At 33.8% G+C, this 20,273-nt stretch overlaps 1 protein-coding gene across 2 annotated transcripts in view; it reads right to left on the reverse strand.

Moving 5' to 3' along the window:
• Nucleotides 1–9,960: 9,960 nt before the first annotated feature.
• LOC145673067 (protein Wnt-5b-like) overlaps nucleotides 9,961–20,273 on the reverse strand; it is a 756,220-nt gene continuing 745,907 nt past the window's right edge. For both annotated transcript variants that reach the window (XM_081742415.1, XM_081742414.1), the window contains one exon: nucleotides 9,961–15,530. In XM_081742415.1, the coding sequence (XP_081598541.1) occupies nucleotides 15,343–15,530 (188 nt within the window). In that variant the 3' untranslated portion in view covers nucleotides 9,961–15,342. The remainder of the gene's footprint in view (nucleotides 15,531–20,273) is intronic.

Consider the following 20,273-nt stretch of genomic DNA (forward strand, 5'->3'; position numbering starts at 1 on the left):
CACTATCACAGGACACTATTACGCACTGTTAATTTCCAAGTTACGGTCAGCCATCAAGAAAAACATGGAGAGACATATTATGCAGACAGGTCCTCTTGCATCACAATAATGCCTCCACTCACAGAAGTTACCACATTTGGCAGCAATTGAGGCTCATTTCCTTGTACACTGACCAGCTAAAACATCATGACCAACTACGTAACATCTGGTGTGTCCATCATTGGTTCACAGAACAGTACTTACGGAATGGAAGTAATGAGGGCTTGGCAAGTGACGGAGCTATGGCGCGCCGCATCTGACACACATATCACCAATTCCTATTGCTTCCACAGAGGGAGGTGCTGAATTCGGATCTGACTTTTAATGACGTCCCGAAGGTGTCCAATTTGGTGATTGGGTGAGGTTGGGGACTATTGCCGCAATTAAAATTCTTCACTGTGTCTCTCGAATCAATGCAGCACAACATTTGCCTTGTGAGAAGTAGGAATGGGTACGAGTCGAGCTAAAACTCGACTCGACTCGAAACTCAAAACGAATTCGAGTCGAGTTTTTAATCGAGTCAAAGGTAATTTTCTCGAGTCGAGTTCCGAGCTGAGTCACTGTTTTGAGGTCGAGTTTCGAGTCGAGTCGAGTTTGAAAAATGGCTCGCTCGTTTAGCTCGTTTTGACTAATTTTTAACTCGTTTTGAAATCATTGCCTGATTAGATGGAAAGTGAAAGCTATGAGAAATGTAAGCAGTAATGTGGAATATTTTTAGCGTTGCTCAAGAGGTGAGACACTGCTCGCATCTCTCCTCGTCTCGATTAACAAGACGACAGTGGATTTTTATAACGAGACAGCCTCAAATGTCGTGAGCACTAACATAAGTATATAGAGTAGTTCTCACCACCAAGGCTGAGACCTGCACGGTGAAAATTTTGAGCCGAAGTAGAAGCCCAACCCGTGTAGGAATCTTAACCGGCTTAGCTCGGTTCAACTGAGCGAACAGCTCGAGCCGGCTTGGTTCAGATGAGGCACCGACTCGACTCAGGTGAGCCATCGTCTCGAGCCGGCTCGGTTGGTGTGAACCATCTAGGGATGCGCATGAGACGAGTCGATATAGGACTTTCCTGACAAAATTCGAGTCGAGACACGGCTCTTCCAATAATGAAATATACATTTTTCAAGTCGAGACATCCCTTTTACAGCACATTTTCGAGACGAGACAGCCACAAATCTTGTCTTGTGCGCATCCCTAGAGCCATCAGCTCGGTTTGTTTCGACTCGTGTCAGTTTGGGTGGGTGAGCTGTTGGCTCGGCTCGATAGGGAATGAGCTGTAAGCCGAGCCGCTAGAGCCGTTGAGAACCCTAAACCCGGACCAAGCAGTTTTGAACATGTGTGGTCAGCACCCTCTAACTTTTAACGATTTTTGGTTCGAGCCCGGATACTTGCTCCTCCTGAACTCAAACCCAGAACCTCGTGAAAAATGTCCTTGCCTCCTATACTTCACGACTACCGAGGTCAGCAGTCAACTAGTTTTTAGTATTCAGATACAAACCACCTATCTTTTATGCTTATACACGATGTTGTTATAATAATAATAATAATAATAATAATAATAATAATAATAATAATAATAATAATAATAATAATAATAATAATAATAATAATAAAAGTAATAATAAAAGTAATAATAATAATAATAATAATAACGTTATAGTAGTAGTAGTATCATTGATAATAATTATATTGTCTATATAGGATACTTGAAGAAAGTACTTGAAACTACACACAGCATATGGCTCGATTTGGCTAGACTCGACTCGAAACTCGAGTCAAATTCGAGTCGAGTTGGAGGAAATTTTTCGATCCGAGTTCTCGAGTCGAGCTCAAAGATGTCTGTTTCGAGTCGAGTCGAGTTTCAATGAAATCTCGCTCAAACTCGCTCGTTCCCATCCCTAGTGAGAAGGAGTATTGTTCTGCTAAAAAAAAATGCCACTACCAGCTGGAAATATGGCCTACATGATCATAATTACCTATTGATAACTAGGAGGCGTCTGGTGCCCTCCAAACACACTACCGGTCCCATGGATGAGCATGTGAAAGTTTTCCAAATCATAATGGAACCACCAAAGGCCTGTTATCCTAGTGTGCATGTCTTGAGAAGCTGTTTCTCTCGAAGACGACGGTTTCTGGCACGGCCACTATGTGATGAAGACAGTATCGTGATTCATTGAACCATGCAACGTTCTGCCATAGCTCGGCGGTTCAGTTACGATGGGTTCCAGTCGTAATCTACAATGCCGTGAATTAACAATGGTACAAATGTGAAACGTAGCTTGCTGAGGACCACATCTAACAGTATACGATAAAGTGTGTGCTCAGGTACACTCGTGATGTGTCCACTGTTAAACCCTGTTGTTGATTTACCATACCTTTGCTCCCTATCCAGTTGTGACATCCTCGACAGTCAACTACGTTCGATATTTTAAAATAGGTGTGATAGGTGTGCCCGCCCCATGCCTTGTGGTTTGGTGCTAGTTTCAGCATATGTTTCCCATGTTTGGAAGATACTAACCACGGCTGACTTGGGACACAAGCATTTTATTGTACCTGTAGTCAAACTAAACCCTTGGATTCAATCATCGAATTTTCACTTTTAACTTAACTACAATTCATGGTTACTAATATTGTTGAATTCTACCAAACCAGTAATCATCCTATGAGCTACATTTAATTTTGGTTGTAAGTTGAAAACTGATTGTTAAGTTTGGTTGCTTTTCTGGTGTAAATTGGTTGGTTGAAAACTAGTGCGGTAAAGTGAACATCAACAACGTATTAGTGCCGTAGGAAAGTGATCATCGCCAAAAGTTAACGTTGGTCAACACTCATTTGGTATTTGGGATACCGGAGGCCTTCCCCATTCAAACACAAACACCATACTGACTGATCGACTGAGATCCCTGTCACCGTCTGGCGAGTGGTTCTGCTGTACTGTGTACATTTTATGTTAGCTCAACGACTTCGTTCAGAAAGTCACTGATTGTTTTTCTTCCAGGAAATCTAGAACAATTATATCCTCAACCTGGCCAAAATTGCAATAGAAGCTTTTTAAACAGTTTTTGAGTCAGGAATCATTACTGAATAACATATTTAAAATCCGACAAAATCGGACCACGGGAACATCCCCAAAAACGGTTTTCAAAATGGCGGACTATGGTTAAACAACCTTGCGTCTATCCTGCAATTTTGTCTGTATCTCGAGTTCCTCTAATCTGATTTTGAAGATTTTTGTTTTAAATTAAAGGTCGTTTTACGTACTATATATATTTTTTATTATAAGGATTGGTATCATATCTCGTACAGTTTCTTATGGAAAACGAAGTTTATTTTTAAAAATCATAATTTCTTACATATACTCCTTAAAAAAATGTCTGTATATGGGGTCTCTGCAATCGGATTTAGATGAAACATTTTTGAATAAAAGCTATATGTAATTGCTAATTTCTTTTTATTAATAACACTTTTCTCCTATCTTCCCAGCCCCCACCAAGTGAACTTTGTGGTGGTCAAACACCGTGTGCGTGGGTTTTCTCGGAGTTCTCCCGTTTCCTCCCACTTTCTTCATTCCACCATTTCATTCATTACTCATCATCACCGTCTCCTTTAGCCTAACTGGCATAACCGTGGGACGTAAAACTCAAAGATTTCATTTCATTTTTTTCTCCTATCTTACGCCGTTTCGTGTAAAAAAAAAACTTAATTTACAATCAACCTTTTTTTATTTATTTATTAAATCACTTAATAAGCCCAATAAATTAAGATGTTATTGACACTTCACTTTGTTCTACAATGTGTGAGAATGTTAACAATGTAATTCTTCATTTAACAAATCGTATATCTCGTCTGTGCTTATCTTTTTTGTATGCAAAATGTAAAATTTTTGAACTTCACTCAGCTTTTGCTAATACCCAATAATGTTTTTAATAAAACTATATATATCAACACTACACTTGAGCAACTATGTTTCAGGTAATAATCATTAACAGGGTTCACATATCATTCAAATTGTGTTTGCATTAAAAAGTTGAAGTTCGTAAAATACAAACACTTTAATGTAAATTATCTTCATCACTGTAATATTCATTATCAGCAAGAGTGAATATCACAACCAGTGATTTGGCAGTTTCTACAAGCAGCTGAACATGACAATCCTTTATGCTTGCATCCACAACAAAAAGTTGCGCATTTACTCGTACAAGAACAGCGTATCATGTTAAGTAGATGCTTTGGAGCTGGTGCCATACCACAAAGTATGGGATAGTAGGAATTATTCTTTATATACCAACCCCACTCTTCAGTCTTCATTTCCTCTTCTGTAGATTTCCAAATTCTTATTTGAAAGTAGGATGGTACTTTGTAGACGAATCATTAGGTGGTAAAGTTCAGGTGCAACAAATGATGTAGCTGCAACTACCTTCTCAAGTAACATTCGATGGCGTAGTACATTTTTTTTCATTCCAATAACCTGCAGTCATATAACAGAAGCATTGCTTTTTTTCCAGCAGCCTCAATTTGAGACTGTTGACAGGAGTCTGAACAAAATACATTTGCCTCTGAACGGAGGTTACTATTCTTGACCAGCTTGTCAAGTGCTGAGGTCGTTCCAATTGAAAACATTCGGGAAATTGTGCCACAGCCTGTGAAAGCATGCACAAGCATCAGAAACTTGCATATATCATGACCCAATAATGATTTAATGAGTAGAATAGCATACAAAGTATTAGGAGATGGTCCCCGTCTTATATCACTGCGATAGTATCATGAAATCTGTATTATTTGTATGATACAGAAGTAGAATAAGCAAGTCAGTATCTTCCACAATGACTGTTGTATTTGCTTTTTCAGATGATGAGAGTGCAGCACGAACTATATCCACATCAGCATCTCCAATTGCATTACACACAGTGCATCCACGACGCTGTAACTTGTCAGTTATTAGGTTAATCATTGTTGTTTGTTCTTTGCATTACCTAAGAATTGTTCTTTCTTGCCAACAAACTCCATGTGAGGATTGATATTAATATCCCTACTGGTCTTGGTGAGCAATGTCCTTGATAGATGGAGAATCACTATAACCATCGAGAACAATTACAGCTTTCCCATATGTTTTCAGGGCGAAATCTGCATAAGAAGCTGCAATGATGCCATATGTTTCATTGTTAGGCCACGAAAGGCGATATAGGAGAGACCCATCATCCCACACATTTTGGTTTGTAAACTGAATGTCTTCAGATTCTTCCATGTGTACCTTTTTTGTGTATTCTAGTATGAGCTAACAGATTTTTCAGCTTTCCTTATCGCACTGAGAATTAAATAACGCAGAAAGATAAGAACAGAGTTTATAACACATCACATCTTCAAGATTCGTGTCCCCACCAGCAGCAACAGTCATCATTCTCTGAAAGAAAAGCGCTGCATCTATTTGTATATCATCATTAATTCGACTCACAGCAGCAGCATCAGATCCTAAGGTTTTCGCTTTGTCGGATCCTTTCTTAGAATTTTGAATACATCATTACCCATCATTTTTTGAACAATGTGTGTACCAATGGAATGCAGTTCATCAATATTTACTCCAGGATCAGCTATTACACCTGTGACAATGTTGGAAAGATCTAAGCCAGAATTGAATTGGGATATTGATTCTAGTCGTTCAACAACTCTTTTTAATATCATTACTGTCCCTAGTTCGCCTGCTTTCCCTCATTTCTTTTGTGTTGTTCACTGTTTTCTAACAAAATTTAGTGTATTCCTGCATTGCCAAGTTATAAGTAGAACACACACGCACAGAAGGAAGCCATGTTGCTCTTTGAATCTATGTAAATCCACTTCCTCGTGTCAGACCTCCTCTACTTTTCAAAGAACGAATTAACACTTGTTCTATCACCAGGTCTGAATCTAATCGAGCCCATACACTATCATTTCTTCTTATCACAACTTGCCTTCCAGAAACATTTTCTAAGCAACTGGATTTTCAGAATTCAAATTGAACATTTTCTGCAGGTAAAGATATAATGACTTTAGGTAATTGTGATGTCCAGCTGCAGCAACTATTGGAAGAATCTCCATCATAGATTGCAAATGTAAATTCCATGACCCAGGCTATCAGCTGTTATTAAGTTACTACAACGTTAATCATTTACATACATTTTAGCCGAAGTTTACTTTTTCTTTAAAAAGAATGAAGGTGAGTTTTGCTTCTCCTCCTAAGCAGTACTGATTTGAGATAATGCGCCAGAGAGTTCAACATTCTCAATATGTTGTTTGCCGTTTATGACGTTATCAAGTAAGTTACAAGCTTCTTTAACTAGATGACGAGGAGATTCATCTCCATTGCGAGGGAAAATGAGGTACTAAGAGCTGCATCTACTATCATATGCCCTCGTATTGCTCGAGAAACAGTTTTCCAGACATCATATGAGAGAACAATCGGGCCCTCTAGAATATCTAAGTCAGATTTCAAGGCTTTATTCAGATGTTGATGAGACAGAAATTCTGGTCCAATCTGCACAATACAGAATGAAAGAAAATGGCTGGTCCAAAGAATATCTGTGGACTACTGCATCAAAAGTGTCTCCTCTAACTTGGTGGAACGAACAAGGAGAAGCCCTTGGGCTTTCTACCACATCTGCTCCATGTGAAAAGAACTTTAGCACATATGGAAACATCCATACGAAGAAACGCAACCGTTTAAGAAATGAACGTGCTGTTAAGCTGACTTTTGTAAAGCATGACCTGGAGTACACATCACTATTTAAATAGAGATCTGTTGGAGATGCAAAACTATCTTCCGTTTCTAAGAGGAGTCGACCGAATCCAAGTCGTAACCAAAATGAGCCTACAGCAGGAACAAGTGGATATTCAGTGAAGAAAAGGAAGAAGCAGATTCAAGGACTAATGAACCCAATGGGTGAAGAAGAAACAGATATTTTTACACCTACAGAATCTGATTATGGTGACACTGCTGTCGATGTGCCATATACAGAGACTGGTGGATTTGGTATCTCTGACAACAATGACAGTGTTCATTCTAATATTTCTGATGCATCATACTTCCTGCTTGGTAACTTAGACTACTTTAATAAAAAAGAAAAAAAGAGACTATATTTACTGTAATAGTTGCGATTTTTATTTCCACAATACCAGTGTCATATCTGTATTGAAGAATCATAAAAAACGAAAGGAATATTTTTTTTCTGAAATTTCAATGAAATATTTCAATTATAAAAATTCCACGAAATTATCCATTTTTAACTACAGAGGACTCTCTCTTAACCGTGCACATTCCAAGAAATAAATCATTTTCGTTATTAGCTGCACTCGGTGCTCAACAACAATAATGAAATGTAATACTGAGTTCAATCAGTATTGTAGATTCAAGTATTTTTTTTTTCAGTTTTCTGTTTTCTTTCAATCAATACACATAACACGCTAAATAAGTCTGTCATGTGTGATAGTCTAGTATTCTTTATTTAATATCCAGTATTTCGTTCAACTGATGTTACTTGAGCACCTTGTGTTCGAAACTTTTGATTTTGGTAGGTTTAAATTTATTTAGTTATAATACTGTAAGCATTATGAATATGTCGTTCAATTTAAGGGCTATAACATGGTGATTTTTCGCTTTAATCAACTTTTTCGTTATCCAACCAGGACCCGATTCGATGCTGGTTAACAGGGAGTCCGATGTATACAGAATTTGCTGATAATATGCATTTGTCTATTGTTTTCTTTTTGTTTTTTCCTCTCCGAAATAGTGCCAGGAAACATCGTTGCCGCCTAGAAGCTTTCTTCACAGTGCAGATTCATTTTTCTGCACACGGCAGGTAATAATATTTATTAATATAAAAGATTAATTTAGCAAATACATTGCTTAAAGTGCAGATATAAGAAAAGAAAGAAATTCATGAAACAAAATATTGAAATAGACAGCGACGAGTAGTGGCACATTGCAACTTGAGTGTAAATGTTTATTCTCTTTTGCGTGCTTATATTTAGTATGTATGTAAGTAGTATCAGGACAGTAATTAGTGATTTATATACATCAGTAAAGTCTCGTATTTCGTAAAGATATACTTCTTCCATCCTTCACATAAAACTAGGCGTATTTAAATAATATTTGTAAACGCCATGGATCCAACAGAAATAGGGTTTGCACATCTTACTGACAATTGTTTTTTTTTTTTTTTCCGTCTAACAGATTCTAAACTTAAAGACGATGTATTTGTGAGTTCTAAAATTCGTCAACAAGATCGAAGGTTTGAAGCATACTTAGCATACAAACAAAAGCGAGCATGGTCATGTTGCAATAAAGTAACACAAAACTTCCTTGTAAGTAGAGGAGACGAAAATACAAGGAATTTCTGAATCAAATGATCAAAGCTTACGAAGATTTATGATGCAACATATCCTTGAAAGTGCATTTCAGGGGATTCAAATCCAGATTTGCAGTGATGGTGAAAGTTTTCAGAAACACATATAAATACTACAATGGAGAAACAGTATCAGGAGAAATTGATCCTCACAATTCTAGCAGATTATTGACGGACTATAATTCAGAACAAGGACAATCAATACGAAAGGACGAAATAAGTCATTCTGTTCATATTTTGTCTATTCATTGTAAATATTCCTTTAGAATACTAAATATTACGACAGTAACACAGTGTCGTGTCTAGAATTATATGAAAATGTTCAAATAAATGAAAAAATCAGATTACTGTTAAACTGTCCATGGTACCGAAAAGAAGAAAAACTAAACACACATGCTCGAATTCAGCTCTCATACTGCTATAAGAATATCAACTTTTTTTTTTTCTTCAGAAGTAAGGAAAAGGGTTATTTGTAGAAGTGTCTATTATTTTACGTTAAAAGAATTTGAATGATCAAAAGTTTGTGGAGAAGACGAGAAGAAAATGGGAAAATGCCGAGAGAACTCACTAACACTATGTTGTCACCAAAGTTCATATTATTAGATATCGAGCTACAATCATTACTTTGAGAATACCTTCTTTGTATCAATTGGTTTCAGTATTGTGGAAAGAATTCTTTTAAATATTAGTACAACCAACTCTCAGGTATAGTATTATATATAAAACGAAGATATATTTATCAATTATTTACAAAAAAGGTAGGATGATAAAATAAAACAACAGGATACAAGATAAATAAAAAATCAACTACATTTCTTGTTTTAGTTACGCTGTTATATATACAACACATTTACACATTATACACTATTCAAAAGTGCCAAGTGGCAAAAACACTTTTTTTTTCGTTCTTCAGCTAATCTTGTACTTCTTACACGTCAACACCATTATAACTGTTTTGTATGTGTGATTCTATTACTTACATTTCATTATTAAGAATCTAGTGTAATACAATAAAACATCTTTTAATATAAAACAAATTTAGTAGCAACATTTTCAGTTACGGAGATTGTTCTATCTAAACAGGGTCATACTTAGGGAGGAGGTGCTCACAGCTACATCGCTTTTGCGGTCCTTTTAACAAGGCATTTTAGACTGAACCCTGCCTCAAATAGATAGTAAGATTATTCGAAAGTTTCTGAGTAACTCGAAAATAAATATTTAATGAAACAAAATCGGCATATTAATCAGAAACACACACAGAAAGAAATATACAGTGTAGCTCAAAAGTAGGTATATACGTAGTACTGTACTGATCAGCCCATTGCATTTTATATCATTTCCTATTGTTATCCATCAACTAGACTTAGTTTCTTTATTATTTGCTTTTAATGTGTTTTTACTAACATCTTAAGCTCGGAAGAGCCGAATCAAATAAACCCATAAAATAGAATGTTATACTTCAACAATGCAGAGGTGTATACCTTCTTTTGGGTCACCCTGTATGTGCTTAATCCTTATTTTCGTACTAATTGCAATATTTCAGTAAACTCATTCAAATTTAGCGGTATCATTTAGATTTATCTCGCTAACTCGATTTTGAGTTTAGCATCCCTTTCAGCAACGAGGCTACATAAGACGTGGACCTACAGATTAACGTGGAATCCGAACCACATGACCTCCGCCAGGAATCGAACCTGAGTCTGCAACACCAAAGGCACAGATTTACCTCGCATAGTTACCAGAATGTACGTCAGCACAGGAACAATTTTTAAAAGAAGTTATGTTTTCTAAAACATTTGCGTTCACTAACTTACAACAATTATATAATTTTAGTTCTGTACGTTATAAACTGAAACATAATGTTACAAGTTCATACATTATGTTAACTTATACATTATGTTATATGCTTTATGTTAACAATGTATACGTAAAATGCTAACTAAGCATATTCCGTATATAACTATCTGAATCTAATTAAATTTGTAGAATTTTGAGACGTAAGGCAAAATAAACAAACCTTCTTTGTGGTAGGAAATTCTTACCTATAGAGGAAATTAAACGCAAGTTTAAAAAGCACTGTCAACAAAATCTTCGAATAAAGGCACCAATTGTCGTCATATTGAAACCAACATCGTAAAAAATATTTTCTGTAAATCTACATAATACAAGGAAGAATCTTAATTTTACTATTTTCTTAGAAACTCCAATTCCAAAGGAGTAATACGATACTACCGATTAATTTTGCACATTGCACTATGTATATTGAACGTATCTGTCACTTAAAATTTTGCTTTCCACCAACTGTCGTCACAGCGATATTCCAGTACTCATAACTTTCTCCTAACACACACACACACACACACACACACACACATATATATATATATATATATATATATATATATATATATATATATATATATATATATACTGGATAAAAGGATAAAATGGGCTTCAATCCTACTTTCTTTACACTGGATAAAGCGGCAAATTATGGTTTAGCCCCTCCCTTGATCATATCTTGGATCCGTGGCTGTATATATATAGGCCACACTTGTTTAGTTTTTTTTAATTAGTTCATTTTGTTTAATAGTATATATATATATAAAAATGTATGTTATACAGAAATTTATATTTGACAAGTCTTACACGTTTGGAATTCTTATTCAACACCAAAGGAAAGCATCTACTAAGTAATAATTAGTGTTTGAAATTCAACTTACGTTCGAATCACCTTTCTCATACCAGTAAACTGTGGAGAAATCAGAAATGTACCGACTATAGCAACTAATGAATAAATATACAAGATCCAGTAATTAATATTTCTGAATGTCATCCCTTACACATAATCTTTATTTGTTTTAATTATCTTGAGTATACTATGAACTAGCTCTTGTCAGTAAAGTACCAGCACTCTTCCGTCACAACACCTAATTCTAATAGCAACTTCAGAGTAACATTTCCATTTTCTGGGGTAAAAATGTTAACAGCTAACTTTTCAATATCACCTGTAACAAGCATTGTTACAGATCAAGTTTTGATGTTTGAGTACAGTAGTGAACACACCCCACGGGACAAACTTACAACAAGTTTAGGTTATATCACTTGATATTTTATTTCAAACTTCCAAACATAATTAAAACTTAAATAATTAAATTTGCTTCCACCTAAGTTTCCATGTACCTTTATTAATACTTACTTCGTTATCGCTTCATTATAACGAAAGCAAAACATAGGAACATGTTAATATTTGTGACATTATCACTAAATCAGATAGTGCATTTACAGCAATAAATGTTGCAAATTTCTTAACGTATGGTTCTTAAGCTACTGTAGTTTTGATATAAATCTATTCCTTTCTTTTTAAATACATGACTACTAGAACAGTGACAAGAAACTGGCGTCTTTACTCAAATTATTAAAGATAAATACCATTCATCTCCCCAATTCTGGGAATTTTATTTTAAGGAACATGCCAGGTTACTACCACTGTAGCCTGCTGTTCTGTTTACACTAGAGCTTTAAAAATAAGGTATTTGAATATTCCAAAATATTAGCTGAAGGAGATAGAGAATTAGATTATGGCTTCTTTCCTATACAACAAAATACTAAAACAACCCTTTGTTTAACTAAAAATTGTTTATGTCCGGCCACTTGCGTTATACTGTAAGTATCTTGGTAAAACTAGAAAACAATTGGAAAACGGAAAGTCTCGATCGATTTAGCGACCGTAAGTCCGACGATCTTTGAGTGAGCACCATTCGCATGACCCCGATCTAAGGTAAAGTGAAACCATTTATTTACGATAAACTCAAATGTAATTAAAAAACGATTTGTTGCTATATTTCTACGATAATATGATTCATATTCCAGTTGGCATTCTACTAATACAATTTTATTACACCTAAGAAGTCTTATTACACACAAGATCAGCTGGAAAAACTTGTACCAATCCATGTTACAGAATTGTTTAAAATTGCAAATTTTGATTTGATAAAAATGTAAATTGTACATGATTGGAACAGTTGCAACTTGAATATGATTTGATGCAAATTATGATTTTCATAATAATATAAGAGATTGTGTACTGAAATTAAATTGTGTATTAGCAATACAATACCATACAATCTGGTTATAGTAAAATAAGTACAGGAATACCACAAGGCTCTATTTTGGTACATCTATTATATTGGTATATACAATCGAAATCTCTATTTAACGTATAAGTCAGAACGAAAAGTTACGAATCGTGTATTTAATTATTGTCTAATGATGGAAAACAGATTAAGAATTCATACGATAGTTAGAATTTGAGACAAATAGATGATTTGCTAAGAATATCGTTACACATAATAAGTTGCTGCATCTTATAATTTTTGTTTATCAAATTATTAAATTGTAGATCAATTATTACAGCTACCAAGCCAATAAATCATCATTAAGACAATACAAAGGTGCACATTTAAAACAATCAGATATTAGAATACAAGGAATGATATTATTTCGAATAATATCGTAATTTATTTAGCACTTTTTACAGCTGTTGGTTGTAAAAAGAAAAATTAGAATAGCTAGAGTTGAAATAATGTCGCAATCAGGTACATTTAAAAAAGTTTTTGCACTAAAAACAGGATTGGTACAGTAAAAAAAGACAATTAGAAAATTAAAAATAAAGCATTACCTGTTAATATAGTTTTCTTTTTTCTAGCTGAGACAGTATAACGTTAAAATCCTACTGTATAATGTAATTTCAGTTAAGAATGGCACTCCATGTTTATAATTGTTATACAATATATTCACATTGGACCTAATTTACTCTAACACATTCAACATGTACATATAAATAATGATACGACTTCGCAAAGGTACTGATAAACTACGTAGTCATGGATATTTTAGTCCACAGACTATCTAGAAATGGAAATACGGAATTAGACAATGACACCTGTGTAAACTAATCAACGCATAACTACTAATTAGCAGATTGTTTTCTTTTAAATATAATTAAAATCTTTTGTATAACATTTATTTATACATGAATACACATTCACAAATTATTCAAACATTCATTCTCACACTGATTTAAAATAGTAAATATATATTACTATTTAATATTTTAAATGTTTTAGCACCTATCAATGTGAATCAAATCTAGGAAAATTGTGTATTTATGAAACCATTATTTTACGTTTAATAATCTTGATAGGCTTCGCATATTGTTATTTTTGATGATTTTGGACAGTACAAGTAATATGCAAGACTTCCTGACGACTTTATTTTCCGATATAGTAAAGTAACATAAGATTATTGTTGTTCAATAAGTGTTTTTTTTTTAAATTTTATTCAAAATGTTCCTGTATTGATAACTGCACAGATTCGTTATCTTTGTTGTACTCACACACTTCATACCATATTTAATACTTATTTCACACCTATAGTAAGTTTTATTTTAAATAAAATACTAATTCGATACTATATACTTTCTTTTAGATGCTTTTCCTAGTATTTACACCAATTCGATTTACCAGTCTTTCTTTAACACACTTTATATTTACAGAAAGCGTCTTTTTTTAAAAATGTTTTTAAACTTATATTTTCCTTTATTCGTCTCTATACTCAAACATAAGTAGGAACACAAGTATGGTTATGCGAACTTTGTTCATCATTGCTCATAGTACTTTAGAATGCACCATGAAGATTTCAGACATTTTCACTGTTATTTTTCACGTAGTCATTACAAAGTTTTTGTTTTCATTGTGCACAATCGCACTTCAATTCCACACAAAGGTTTTCTAACTACGCGAATCTTCATTCTTCACTTCTGCACTTCAATAGTATAGAGGAATAAATTATTCATCGTAACTTTATATAATAAATATAATACAGTACAAACATTTTTTAAAGAAAATGTCAGTCCTCTTTTGAACCTGACAACGATAAATGTTGATTCCTTTCTCTTCCATCATTTATCCATCTGAGAAGACCAATAAAATTAGGCTATTTTTTCTATATCGTTATTTCAACCTGTTCCTCTTTACTGCTGTTCATAACTCCAAATTTTAACACTAGTACATTTCACCACAATGGTATGTTGAAAAACTTTACTCATTGAAAGCTTAAGTCTGTCTTTACTTCACTAGATAAAAATACGTAAAATTAGAAGTTATTTATTTCTTATTTCTCTATTGAGTAAAAAAATATGTTGTTAACACAACAAATAAAATATTCATATAAAAACATGGCTTTGGTTTCTTTCCTCTCAAAAAGACCAAACAATACTGATTACAATAATTCAATAACAAATACCTTCATTTAGAAATAAAGTAACTTCTTCTATGGTGCATGAGTTACGTTTGTGGTAATAAATAATATCTATGAAGTAAAAAAATACGAATGTGTTTCACAACACATAAACTTAAAAACAGCATATAAAAATATTGCACAATTTCGAAAACAAAAATACAAAATTGAACACATCACACTTGACAGTATTGTTTTTTTTTTTCTCTCCTTTAAAACAGTTTCGTTTAAGGGAATGGTTTTAAAATTATTCAGATCGATGTAATAGTGTTCATAATTTGCTTTATATTATTATTTTTATTCTTATTTAAAAGTTGCGAAAGATGTGATAGTTTGTTCATATCTTACACAGGCATTTGGCATAGTTATTTGAGTTACGTTCTCTTATTAAACACAACATCTTAATTTTAATACTATATAACTTTCTCTTTCCTTATCTAGCCCCTTTAATTCTTCCACTAATTCGATTTTTCGATTTATCGATTTTATTATTATTCGATTCCACTGTTTCTTCTTATTTTCTAAACTCACGGAAGACACTCACTAACAGATAGATAGATATATTGATGACATATTTTCTTGTTATTTGAATGTGTTCCTTTTCTACACAAGATCACGTGTCATCATTTATTTACATGTATGCAAATCGATTGTTTTCACACATGTCTTGCAGTCTACGTAGCAACACCAGTGAAACTTACATTCACATCTTTCTTTGATGGTTGCCTTTTGTGTGTTGTATCCTCTTCCACAGCACATTAGACTACAGCCGTCCATTCCTGCGGATGTTTTATTACATACTCTTCCGTGTGTTCCTACAATAAAAGATTAATGTAAATTATTTTTCCAATAATAATAATAATAATAATAATAATAATAATAATAATAATAATAATAATAATAATAATAATAATAATAATAATAATAATAATAATAATAATAATAATAATGTAGTAACTAAGCAAAAAATTATTGAGTTAAAAATAGACCAATTTCTTTTAACATTATAAAAGTACGATGGGGTCGGTATCAAATGTAGAAGTAGGACGGGAGAAAGTAGAACAGGTGACTAGTTTTCAATACCTTGGTAGTATTATTAGTGATGATATGAAGTGTGAATGCAAAATAAAAGCAAAGATCGGAACGGTGAAAGAAGCCTTTAGGAGGAAGAAATACTGTTTTGTGGGATCTTGAATAAGTAGTTGGGAAAAGAAACTAGTTGGTACATTGGCTAAGAAGGAACTCTATCATGAGGGACGTCCTAGATGGTATGGTGGCAGGAAAGAGAAAGAGGGGACCAAGGAAACTACAATTAATGGACGATATCGAAACAGAGAAATAATACGTGAAGACGAAGATGTTAGCGGAAGACCATTGAGCATGGAAGCTTCTCAGTTGCAGCAAGTGACCTGCCAATAATGGTAGGATACTTATGATGATGATGACTGTAAGCTGAGATAAACTACAATGCTGTATTGTCATTCTATATCGTCTATCGTCTTTTATGTTGAACTAATTTAGATTTTTCAATACTTCATTTATTGGATTGATGATTGAAAAATCATTGAATTGTATCACTTTCAAAGGTTACAAAATAGAAAAAAGAGAGAGAAACGACATGAAAACTACTTAATCAAAGTTGTCTCCGGTTGCAACCACACACTTGTCATCACCCTGCTAACAATTCCATTATATGACGAAAGAAGTCTGCTGTTTTCAATGTGAAGATATCCTTAATTGTATGTGACATTGCCCGGTCATCAGGGAATTTCTTCCCTTCTAAGAAGTGATAGAGATGCCGGAAAATGTGGGAGTAAGTGGAGGAAAATTAGGAAAATTTGGTGAGGTGAAGAAGGATTTTACATGTTTGTGGACTACTGCTGGATGCTTGCAGACAAGTTTGTCCAATTTCGTGGAATTCAGGCCTGTAACGACACTGTGATGATTTCACCTTGACAGAGAAAGATAAGATGAATCATCCCTACCATATACCACCATATTAGCTATAATACCTTTTATTGTTAGAAGGGTGGTTTTGGAAACTGTTCTCATCATTCATCATGATCTTGCCACTATCCAAACCATTTACGATTGTTGTTCCAGATATATTTTTCATCTGACTTTCCATGGTGACTCTCATAAGATTCTGTTCAACAACATCGCTTCCTGACTGGCATCCTAGCATGCTTTCTGAACATATACAGAGTTCGTAACACCGTATTCGGCGTTCATTGGTTACGTTACAGATAGTGGTTGCGCACTAGACTTTAAATCGGACATTTTGATCGCATCTATTCAATACTAGTACGTTGTTTAGCTTTGATTTTTTATCAATTAATTTTAAAATAGCGTGGCAAAATACCAAGGAAAATAGCATACTAGCAAATGCGAACAAATGCAAAAGAATGTGAATTAGTTAAAACAAAGGTCAATATATATGACTAAAGAGTATTTTAAAGCACTGAAGGTAAAAGTAATGTCATTCGGATCAGGCTGATGACACTGACGGTTAGTGTGAAAGGAAATTGCCATATCACGCTCCAATCGCCTTTTACCCATTTCACAGAAGATAAATAGAGTGACCTTGAACTCCATTTTTGTGGGGATAAAAAGATAAAATAAACCTTGCCGTAATATCTCAGCGACCCATGTTGGAAAGTTTCATTATTGTTTCAGATTACAAAATTTGGGTACCATCAACAATAAAAGAAACGTTTTTAAATGTATGAATTATTATTACTTATTCAACTTTTATGCGGAAAAAGTTAAACATTTAATTTGAACTCTTTAATTAGACTGAGTTATTTTGAATATTGCCGCTCCCTAGAAAAAAACATTGGAAAGATAGGAGGATATGTGCTGACACCCACTTGTAACAGTAGAACATTTAAAGATACCAGTGTTTGAAGTGAAAACATATTGGCTATTTTAGATATTGTCTTGATCACTGAAAAACCAGAGACGGTATGTCCTCATTACAGAAAAACCAGAGGTGGTATGGCATACCATCACATACCGTCCTACTTCAACCACTGAAAGTTACCTTAATAAGACTGTGTGGCTCGAACAGTAGTCGTATTGGGATATGTAACCTTCGTGTGTGGCCCTAGAACAATGGATTGCAGACAATTACCTATTGTATTCGTAATAGTGAAGCACCAGCGGGGCGCCGGGAGACAATGGGTAGAGAGTATAGTGCTATAGAAATACACGATTGTTGAAATGACATATGATGACAGGTAATGGTTGTTGTACTATTGTATGTATAGTAGTGACACAAAAGAGAATAATAAAAGATGTCAAAGTTGAAAAGATAAATGATTTTAAAAAACTTTGGAAAACTTGTTGAACAAAGGGTAGTTTGTTATAAAGAATAATAAAAGAGAAACCTGGCAGGTGTATGTATAAAATAATAAAAGAGAAACCTTGCAGCTGTATGCGTTAAAGAATAATAATTTAGGTGCTGAACAATAGCGGATTGTTATAAAAAGAGTTTTTAACCCGGCGGCGGCGGAAACGCGGACGCGGCACGGGAAGGCGCGGGGGCGCGAACGGAAAATACACGCGTGCGCGGGCGCGAGCGCGTGACGTCATTTGAAATTTTTATTTAAATATTGGTTTTAAAAAATAGGCATGTATAGTTTTGTTAGCGATGGAGAACCGTCAGTTTGTAGAAGACGTTGATGTGAAGCATAAGTTAGACGGTGAGAATGAATATCCAGATTCTCCAGATTGTACATTTGATGAAAATGAATTAGAAAGATATGAAAACGATAATATAAAAGTTTATGCAAGTGATAGTGAGGCGGGAATAGATAATGAAGTGTATGAATTTTCGCAAGATAACTCAGATTTTGAGGCGGAATCAAATGACGAAGTGGTATCAAATGTGGATACGCCGCCATGTTCACCTGATTTATCAGAATTAAGTTGGAACTGTGAATGTGGTGTTAACTATGTGGATGTGAATTGTGTAAGAGATTGCATATTGAAATGGAAACCAAATGACTATTTAATATGCTATGCATGTTATTGGCATGATACATGCGAATGGTCTCATGAATGTTTTTATTGTAATGACGACGTTTTAGACATTCGTGTTTGGTCTGTGTTAGTGAATCCGCGTGTACAGGAGGAATTATTTGACATTTATGCAGAAACACATACAGTTATTACACCATTAACAAGAGATTATTTTAATATTACATTTGGTGAACTATCAGTGGATGTGAATGTACGAAAAGAACTTTTAAGTATTTTTCTTGAAAAAGACAGATCGAACGACTATAGTGAAGTGTGTTAAGAAAACGTACTGTACATAATGTATTTTGAAAATAATTTTTGTGTATCATGTAGTGAAGAACATATTAGTGAAGTTTGTGTTTTAAAAACTATAAGTGCATACTTACGCTTTAATAATAATATTTCTTGTGAACAATGTTTGATGCATCTTGAACATCAATGTTTATTTCATCATGATATTGGAACTTTTGCTGTAGGATATTTATCCAACGATATAACTCTTATTGATTTATTTGAAGTGTTTGAAGAACACCATAGTGAAATTTCAAGTATAAACTTTACACGCAAAGTGCGTGATTGTTTAAAGAACACCGAATTTGTTGGACAAATTATACCATTTTTCTTAGATCGTAAACATAAAATTTCACCATGTGTTAATGAATACATTATTGACATACAAGGTTTTAAGATTTCAAATAATGAATTTATTATACGTGAATTTTGTTTAACTGCGTGTGATGATACAGTAAATTTGCATTGTTTAATAAAATCACCAGTAGAATACAATGTACTTCCATTAGGTTGTCAAAAACAAATTGAATGGTTAACATTAAACTTACATGGATTAACTTGGAATGATAAATGCGGTTATACTGTATCACACATACGTAACCTTATATATCAACTTTGTAAACAAGATGCAACCTTTTATTGTAAAGGTGCAGAAAAAACACTTTGGATTAAAAATATTTTTGCACTAGCTAATGTTATTGATTTGGAAAGTAAACAGTGTCCACCATTAAACACAATGCAAGCAAACGTATTTAATGATTATTGTGCTTTTCATGAACAAAATATTAAACTTGATAAAAAATCAGGATGTGCATTTCGTAATGCACAACAGTTATGTTATTGGTGGAAGTTTCAACGTACTATAACATTAACTAATGCATTTGCAAAGTTGTAAAAAGGATATATGATATGTTCTTGTAAATAAAAATACAAGATTTTAAATTGTAAATAAAAAATTTTTATTAAACTAATCTACTTGTTTTTTCTTTTTCATTATATTGGATACATGATTGAATACAATTTTATCATTTTGTTTAAGATTATTTGTTTTGAACAAATTTAAACATTCGTTAAAGCTTTTCTTTCGTACAATATGATGCAGAAAGTACAACACAAATTGTCCACACAAGATTGAATTATCATCTTGATATGCGGAACTATTTGTAAAATATATTTTACAATTTTTATTTAAAAAAGTTTTTATTTCTTTTGGAAATGGTAATGCTAGGCTATCGAAATAGTAT

Source organism: Thermobia domestica, chromosome 16 (genome assembly GCF_964235325.1).
Source record: "Thermobia domestica chromosome 16, izTheDome1.hap1.1, whole genome shotgun sequence".
NCBI lineage: Eukaryota > Metazoa > Arthropoda > Insecta > Zygentoma > Lepismatidae > Thermobia > Thermobia domestica.